The sequence below is a fragment of the Psammomys obesus genome, unplaced genomic scaffold (genome assembly GCF_907164565.1).
Source record: "Psammomys obesus unplaced genomic scaffold, mPsaObe1.curated_primary_1811, whole genome shotgun sequence".
In the NCBI taxonomy this organism is placed as follows: Eukaryota; Metazoa; Chordata; class Mammalia; order Rodentia; family Muridae; genus Psammomys; species Psammomys obesus.
The window spans coordinates 14272616-14281765 of NW_026596109.1; the positions used below are offsets into that span (position 1 = coordinate 14272616).

Consider the following 9150-nt stretch of genomic DNA (forward strand, 5'->3'; position numbering starts at 1 on the left):
CTTCAAGAAGAAATTCGAGACAGCTCATTCAAGCAACTTAATGGCCCACTTAAAAACCCTAGAAAAAGAAGAAGCAGACACACCAAAAAGGAGTAGACGGCTGGAAATAATAAAACTCAGGGCTGAAATCAATCAATTAGAAACAAATAAAACAATTCAAAGAATCAATGAAACCAAGAGCTGGTTCTTTGAGAAAATCAACAAGATCGACAAACCCTTAGCCAAGCTAACTAAAAGGCAGAGAGACACCACCCAAATCAACAAAATCAGAAATGAAAAGGGGGACATAACTACAGACACTGAGGAAATCCAAACAATCATTAGGACTTACTTCAAAAGTCTATATGCCACAAAATTTGAAAATCTAAATGAAATGGACAATTTTCTTGATCAATTTGACTCACCAAAGCTGAATCAGGACCAGGTAAATCAATTAAATAGTCCTATATCCCCCAAAGAAATAGAAGCAGTCATCAAAAGTCTCCCATCCAAAAAAAGCCCAGGACCAGATGGCTTCAGCGCAGAATTCTACCAGACCTTCAAAGAAGAGCTAACTCCAATTCTCTTCAAACTATTCCACAAAATAGAAACAGAAGGGACATTACCAAACTCATTCTATGAAGCCACAATCACCTTGGTACCTAAACCTCACAAAGACTCAACAAAGAAAGAGAATTTCAGGCCAATCTCCCTTATGAACATTGATGCAAAAATACTTAACAAAATACTTGCAAACCGGATCCAAGAACACATCAAAGATATTATCCACTATGACCAAGTAGGCTTCATCCCAGGTATGCAGGGGTGGTTCAATATACGGAAATCCATCAATGTGATCCACCATATTAACAAACTGAAAGAAAAAAACCACATGATAATCTCCCTAGATGCTGAAAAAGCATTTGACAAAATCCAACATCCATTCATGTTTAAAGTATTGGAGAGATCAGGGATACAAGGCACATATCTAAACATAGTAAAGGCGATATACAGCAAGCCTATAGCCAACCTCAAACTGAACGGAGAGAAACTTAAAGCAATCCCACTAAAATCAGGGACAAGACAAGGCTGCCCACTGTCTCCATATCTCTTCAACATAGTGCTGGAAGTCCTTGCTAGAGCAATAAGACAGTCGAAGGAGATCAAGGGGATACAGATGGGAAAGGAAGAAGTCAAATTATCACTATTTGCAGATGATATGATAGTATATATGAGTGACCCCAAAAACTCTACCAGGGAACTCCTACAGCTGATAAACACCTTCAGCAAAGTGGCCGGATACAAAATTAACTCAAAAAAATCAGTGGCACTCCTGTATACAAAAGACAAAAGGGCTGAGAAAGAAATTAGAGAAACAACACCCTTCACAATAGCCACAAATGACATGAAGTACCTTGGTGTAACCCTAACCAAGCAAGTCAAAGACTTGTATGAAAAAAATTTCAAGTCTCTGAAGAAAGAATTAGAGGAAGATATGAGAAGATGGAAAGATCTCCCATGCTCATGGCTTGGCAGGATTAACATAGTAAAAATGGCCATCTTACCAAAAGCAATCTACAGATTTAATGCAATTCCCATCAAATTGCCAACACAATTCTTTACAGACCTGGAAAGAAAAATTCTCAACTTCGTATGGAATAACAAGAAACCGAGAATTGCTAAAACAATCCTCTACAATAAAAGATCTTCTGGAGGTATCTCCATCCCTGATCTCAAGCTGTACTATAGAGCAACAGTTATAAAAACTGCATGGTACTGGCATAGAAACAGAATGGTGGATCAATGGAATCGAACAGAAGACCCAGAAATAAACCCACACACTTACGGACACCTGATTTTTGACAAAGATGCCAAAACCATACAATGGAAAAAAGATAGCATCTTCAACAAATGGTGCTGGTTCAACTGGATGTCTACATGTAGAAAAATGAAACTAGATCCATACTTATCACCCTGCACAAAACTGAAGTCCAAGTGGATCAAAGACCTCAACATAAAACCAGACACATTAAATCGGCTAGAAAAAAAAAGTGGGGAATACCCTAGAACTCATTGGTACAGGAGAAAACTTCCTGAACAGAACACCAACAGCACAGTCTCTAAGAGCAACAATCAATAAATGGGACCTCATGAAATTGAAAAGCTTCTGTAAAGCAAAGGACACCATCATCAAAACAAAGCGACTGCCTACAGATTGGGAAAGAATCATCACCAACCCTTTATCTGACAGAGGACTCAGATCCAATATATGTAAAGAACTAAACAAGCTGAAAAGTAACAAACCAAGTAATCCACTTAAAAAATGGGGAACAGAGCTAAAGAGAGAATTCTCTGCAGAGGAATATCGAATGGCAGAGAAGCACTTAAAGAAATGCTCAACCTCATTAGCCATTAGGGAAATGCAAATCAAAACAACCCTGAGATTTCACCTTACACCCATCAAAATGTCCAAGATGAAAAACTCAAGGGACTACACATGCTGGAGAGGTTGTGGAGAAAGGGGAACCCTTCTCCACTGCTGGTGGGAATGTAAACTGGTACAACCACTCTGGAAATCAATTTGGCGCTTTCTCAGACAACTAGGAATAGCGCTTCCTCAAGATCCAGCCATACCACTCCTAGGCATATACCCAAAAGAGGCGCAAGTACACAAAAAGGACATTTGCTCAACCATGTTTGTAGCAGCTTTATTTGTAATAGTCAGAAGCTGGAAACAACCCAGATGCCCCTCAACTGAAGAATGGATGCAGAAACTGTGGTACATCTATACAATGGAGTATTACTTAGCAATGAAAAATAAGGAAATCATGAAGTTTGCAGGTAAATGGTGGGACCTGGAAAGGATCATCCTGAGTGAGTTGTCCCAGAAGCAAAAAGACATGCATGGTATATACTCACTCATATAAACATACAATATAAATTAACCCACTAAACTCTGTACATCTAAACAAACTAAGCAAAAGAGAGGACCCTAACTAAAATGTTCAATCCCCATCCTGAAAGGCAAAGAGGATGGACATCAGAAGAAAAAGAAAATAGAAAACAACCTCGGAACCTGCTACAGAGAGCCTCTGAAAGCCAGAAGAAAACAGGAAACAACCTTGAAACCTGCCACAGAGGGCCTCTGAAAGCCTCTGCAGTATAGACTGTCAAAGCAGATGCTGAGCCTGATGGCCAACTGATGGGCAGAGTGAATGGAATTTTATGTAAGAAGTGGGAAATAGTAAGAGCTGGAGGGGACAGGAACTCCACAAGGAGAGCAACAGAACAAGATAATTTGAACATAGGGAACTTCCCAGAGACTCATACTCCAACCAAGGACTATTCTTGGAGATGACCTGGAACCCCTGCACAGGTGTAGCCCATGGCAGTTCAGTGTCCAAGTGGGTTACATAGTAATGGGAAGAGGGACTGCCTCTGACATAATCTGATTGGCCTGCTCTTTGATCACCTCCCCCTGAGGGGGGAGCAGCCTTACCAGGCTGCACAGTAGAGGACAATGCAGCCAGTTTTGATGAGAACTGATAGACTAAGATCAGAAAGAAGAGGAGAACCTCCCCTATCAGTGGACTTGGGGAGTGACATGCATGCAGAAAGGGGAGGGAGGGTGGGATTGGGCGGGGAGGAGGGAGGGGCTTATGGGGGGATACAAAATGAATAAAGTGTAATTAATAAAAAATTAAAAAAAAGAAAAAAATTAAAAACAAAAACAAAGACACGCACACACAAAATCCCAGTGGTCAAAAAACAAAACAAAACAAAAAAACAAATTAGCAGTCCTGTATCAGCCTTCTGCAAAGAAAAGCAACTCCTTCATTATCTTTTATTTCTGTTATTATTAGTATATTCACTTTACAGCATGGTAGCAGCCCCTCCCTCATTTCATCCCAGTCCCAACCTCACCTCCTTACTCCCCTGTCCCCTTCTCAGAGAAATTAAGGCCCTTTAGATACCAACCCACACTGGGATATCAAGTTATACCAGAATGAGGCACATCTTCAACCATTGAGGCCAGACAAGGTAGTCCAGTATGTGAAAATGATCCAAAGTCAGGCAACAGAGTAAGAGACAGCCCCCACTCGAATTGTTAGGAGACCCACAAGAAGAACAAGCTGCTTATGCGCTACATTTGTGTAGGGAACCTACACATGCTTGCTTTTTGGTTGGTGAAGTCTCTGTGAGCCCCATATCTCCAGGTTAGTTTACTCTGTAGGTCTTCTTGTGGTGTCCTTCATCCCACTGGCTCCCTCTATCCTTCTTCCCACTCTTCCACAAGACTCCCCTAGCTTTGTCTATTGTTTGGCTGTGGGTTTCTGTACATGTTTCTATAAGCAGCTGGATGAGGCCTCTCAGAAGATACTTATGCTAGGCTCCTTCATTTATAGTGTCAGGGGTTGGCTCTCTCCCATGTGGGTCTTAAGTTGGACAAGTCATTGCTTGGCCATTTCCTTGATCTCTGCTCCATCTTTATCCCTGTTCTACTTGTAGAAAAGACAAATTTTGGGTCAAAGATTTTGTGGATGAGTTGGTGTCCCCCTTATTCCAATGGAAGTCAAGCCTGGCTACAGGAGGTGGCCTCTTCAGTCTCCATTATATCCTGCTGTTAGAAGTCTTAGCTAGAGTCAGCCCCATAGATACCCAGAAGCCTCCCCCTTCACAGAGATGCAACCGCCCCCACTGATTTCTATTCTCTCTCTCAGTCCCCCCCAATGCATCCCTACCCCTAGTCTCCTGCCTACCTCTCTCCCACTCACCTCCTTCCTTCCAACTACTTAAGATGTCTATTTTATTCCCCCTTCTGATTGAGATTTAAGCATCTTTCCGTGGGCCCTTCTTGTTACTTGGAATCTTTGAGTCTGTAGATTGCAGCCTTGTTATCCTATATTTTATGGCTCCACTTATAAGTGAGAACATAAAAACTGTGAATTTCTGAGTCTGGCTTACCTCACTCATGATATTTTCTACTTCCATCCATTTACCAGTGAATTCCGTGACATCCTTGTTTTAAACAGCGGAGTAGTATTCCATTGTATAAACGTACTACATTTTCTTCATATTTTCTTTTGGTATTTTCCATTCTTAAGGAGCATCTAGGTTGTTTCTAGTTTTTGGCTAGTAAGAATAAAGCGGCTATGAACATAGTTCAGCAAGTGTTCTTGTGGTGTGGTGGAGCATCTTTTGGATATATGCCCAGGAGTGGTATGGCTGGGTCTTGCGGTAGAACTATTCCCAATTCTCTGAGAGACTGACAGATTTATCTCCACAATGTTTATACAAGTTTGTACCCCCACCAGTAATAGAGGAGCATCGCTCTTATTCCACATCCTTGTTACCATGTGTTGTCACTTGAGTTTTTGATCTTACCCATTCTGATGGATTTAAGGTGAAATGTCAGGGTTGTTTTTATTTGCATTTCCCTGATAACTAAGGACATTAAACTATAGCATTCTAGAGCTTTATATCCTGCTACAGAGATACTTGCTAATTCATGCTTATCATTGCTCTTTTCACAACACCAGTGGGATTGAGTCAGCCTAGATACCCACCAACACATCAATGGATAATGGGAATGTGATTTATACACACATAAGAGTTTTATTCAGCCATAACAAAAACTGAAACTGAAATTTGTAGGGAAATGGTACACCTGTAAAATACTTTATTAAGTGAAATAACCCTAGCTTAGACAGACAAATCCCATTCTCTTATGCAGATCCTGACTTCTAATTATTATTATGTGCATTGAGGTAGAAACCTGTGGGTAGAGTTCAGAAACTAAAAAAAAAAAAAAAAGAAAGAAATGTGAGATGAAAGAAAAACAATGGTTTAAGTGAAGGATTGAACACATTTGATATGAAAATGGAAGGGAAAAATAGAAATATAGGGGAGAATTGAACACTGGAATGGTGTGAGGAAGATGGAATGAAAACTGGACATGGGGAAATCAACCAAAACTAAGCATGAGTGATATTAAACCTGTTGCTTTATAGGCTAATTAAAATATAAAGATTAAAACTATTCATGTTTCCTGAGACATGTATATGATAGACCAATGCTATCAGAACAAGATAATACATACAGGAAAAACACATGTAGAATAAAATGAATAGGTATATACTCACTTATAAAGTGGATATTAGACATATAAAATAGGATAAACATACTAAAATATGTACAACTAAAGAAGCTAAGCAAAAAGGAGGACCCTGGGTAAGATGATCAATCTTCGTTCAGAAAGGCAAATGGGATAGACATTGGAAGAGGGTGAAAACAGGGAACAGGATTGGAGTCGCCACAGAAGGACTCTGAAAGACTCTACCCAGAAGGGTATCAAAGCAGATGCTGAGATTCATAGCCAAACTTTGGGCAGAGTTCAGGGAATCCTATGATCAAAGGGGGAGATGAAAGACCTGGAGGGGACAAGAGCCCTACAAGGAAAGCAACAGAACCAAAAAATCTGGGCACAGGGGTCTTTTCTGAGACTGATATTTTAACCCCATGCATGGAGATGACCTAGAACCCCTGCACAGATGTAGCTCATGGTAGCTCAGTCTTCCAGTGGGTATCCTAGTAAGGGGAACAGGGACTGTCTCTGACAAGAACTCAGTGGCTGGCTGTTTGGTCACCTCCCCTGAGAGGGAAGTAGCCTTACCAGGCCATAGAGGAAGACAATGCAGCCAGTCCTGATGAGACCTGATGCGCTAGGGTCAGATGAAAGGGGAAGAGGACCTCCCCTATCAGTGGACTAGGGAAGGGGCATAGGAGGAGAACAGGGAGGAAGGGTGGGATTGGGTGGGGAATAGGGAGGAGGCTACAACTGAGATACAAAGTGAATAAATTTTAATAAATAAACAAATTAATTAAAAATTAATTGGGAATATTCAACAATAGTAAGTTAGAAAAGAGAAAATATTTTTACATATTTAGTATAACCAAGAAACATCAATTTGAACAGTAATTTTATTATTTCAAATTTACATCATTACTGCTCAATTTAACTTTGAACAATGTGATGGATGGCACATATACTCCACAGTATCTTTTAGACTGTTTTATTTGATTCATATCTCATTTTTATTTATTATCTTATTGTTTATTACCATAATTTCTTCTTCATGATTAGATTGTATAGAAGCTATAAGCTTCCAGGCCTATGCCTAGGGATAGTTGAACAGAAATGTTCTGCGCTCTGCCCAAGCCATGTATTAGTAAATCTTTGGTACAGCTCTCATCTCATCTCCTAATCTGAGGAGATAAAAACATTTGCAGCTACAAAATGCACAGAGAGTTTCTTGATTTTTTTTTCATTTTTCTAAAGTCTGAAAGAAAGTTTTATGTATTTTTCCATTTGGTTGTTGATAAAGTATTTTTTTTGTTACTTCATTATTTATGGAATAAGGAATGCCATCTTGATATCTCATACCAAGCAAATTGTAAGTAAAGAGAGTTGTCAGTACATTTGCAGGAATAACTTGTGCTTATAATGTCAGGAGGTAGAAACAGTGTTACATAATGGAGAGAGAGGGGAGAATGTATTTGTGGCATAGGTTCATTTCATCTGACGTGAATTCACTGAATGCTTTTATTCAGAGCTATTGACCTCAGGAGGGTGATATAAAATACCCGAAGTAAAGATGTGACTTGTTTCAGAAAAATATGTACCTGTGTCCATTGGAAGTGGGTTTAGAGTTTGTACTTGACTTCAACAGAGACTTGGCAGAATATAAAGATTAATCCTGGTTGAATGGTTGAGTTGATTTATGTAAGCAGGTAAGTGTGAGGTGTTAACCATAAGCCTATCTGTGGTTTCCTGGAACTGGGTGCTTCCCATAAAAACTGGTGGTATTTTAAACATCAAGAAAGCACAGATATTTTATTATGAAATCAATAGTGAGTAAACCAAGTCAATCTCCAAAGATCTCAACCCCCCTCCCCAACCCTGTTCACTTCATATTCTTCTGCTGTTGAAACTGTGAAAAGTTTTTACAATAGAGATGCTTCATGAATAAAAACTGAATCTTGTCAATAGTTTCAACAGTTGACAATTTCAGGTAATTAGTGAATAATTTAATCAGTTAGACACTTATGTGGTCCACTGAGGCTTTTCATGATAATCTATGACTTCTGTGCTATAATATACAATATAATTTGATTGATTTTTGAGAAGTGCGCACCATGAAACTATCTTTCATTCAGGTTGGTTAACCTCCCATGAAATGCCAAACTTATCAGCCCTAACTTAAAAATGCTATTATGACGAGGTTGTTGGTTATTTTAGGAATAAAGATCTAGGGTATCACTTCAGTTGAGTGACACAGACTCACAAAGATGCTGTGATACAATTATCTGTTCGTAGGAAGAGTTCACTCACAGGGTGGAAGAGAGATGGTAAGGATTAGTTATGGACTTAGAATGAGCTATGACATCTCTGAGAACTATAACCACATTCTATTGTGCATGTGGATTAAGCAGTGTATTGGGTGTCAAAGACAAGATGCTCTGCTGAACACTCAGATTTGTGTGCAGGACTGAGGCACCATTCTCCAAGTGACTGTGAGAATTAGTAATTTTTAATTTTTTAGCTAAAATTTCTGGGAATTTTACCCAGCAAAAGCAAACTGCCTTCATACATCTTCTGGTACAAGGAAAGGTTATACCAATGAAGGTTCTTTGTCATTGTTTAAAGATCTGATTGTACAAGGCCTTTTATCTCCCTAGAAGATCAATTTTCATTTCCATAAAGTTCCTCCATGCAATTCTTTATTTCAGAGTCTAATTCCCAGAAACCTCAATTAGATAAGGTTTTACTGTGTGATTTCTGGGATGGAAAAGGCACAAGAGTACCCAATAGTCTATAAAATAGACAAAGGTAACCTAGATAAATTGAATAATCATGGATTTATAGTCTCAAAATGTCAGTTGTCTTTTATTTAAAATTCTAACAAATGTAAATTGTTAAATAATTCTATAATTTATATGGATAAAAGAAGTAATTTTAGGTATTTGTGAAAGTTATTCTTGTGGCCCAAGAGTAATTTAGCTTGTTTTATTCCAAGGGCCATGGCAGAAGAAAGAAATTTTATATGGTGCTATCTTGCTATTCTGGTAGAGTCTTAAGGGATTGTGTGAATCATTCTTTTTTTTTTTTTT

General features: G+C 39.0%; 1 protein-coding gene across 1 annotated transcript in view; it reads left to right on the forward strand.

Moving 5' to 3' along the window:
• Window positions 1-5037: 5037 nt before the first annotated feature.
• LOC129692405 (selection and upkeep of intraepithelial T-cells protein 2-like) overlaps window positions 5038-9150 on the forward strand; it is a gene marked incomplete at its 5' end in the record, with an annotated part of 27885 nt that continues 23772 nt past the window's right edge. The window contains 2 exons of the mRNA XM_055628744.1: window positions 5038-5054; window positions 6539-6558. Of these exons, the coding sequence (XP_055484719.1) occupies window positions 5038-5054; window positions 6539-6558 (37 nt within the window). The remainder of the gene's footprint in view (window positions 5055-6538; window positions 6559-9150) is intronic.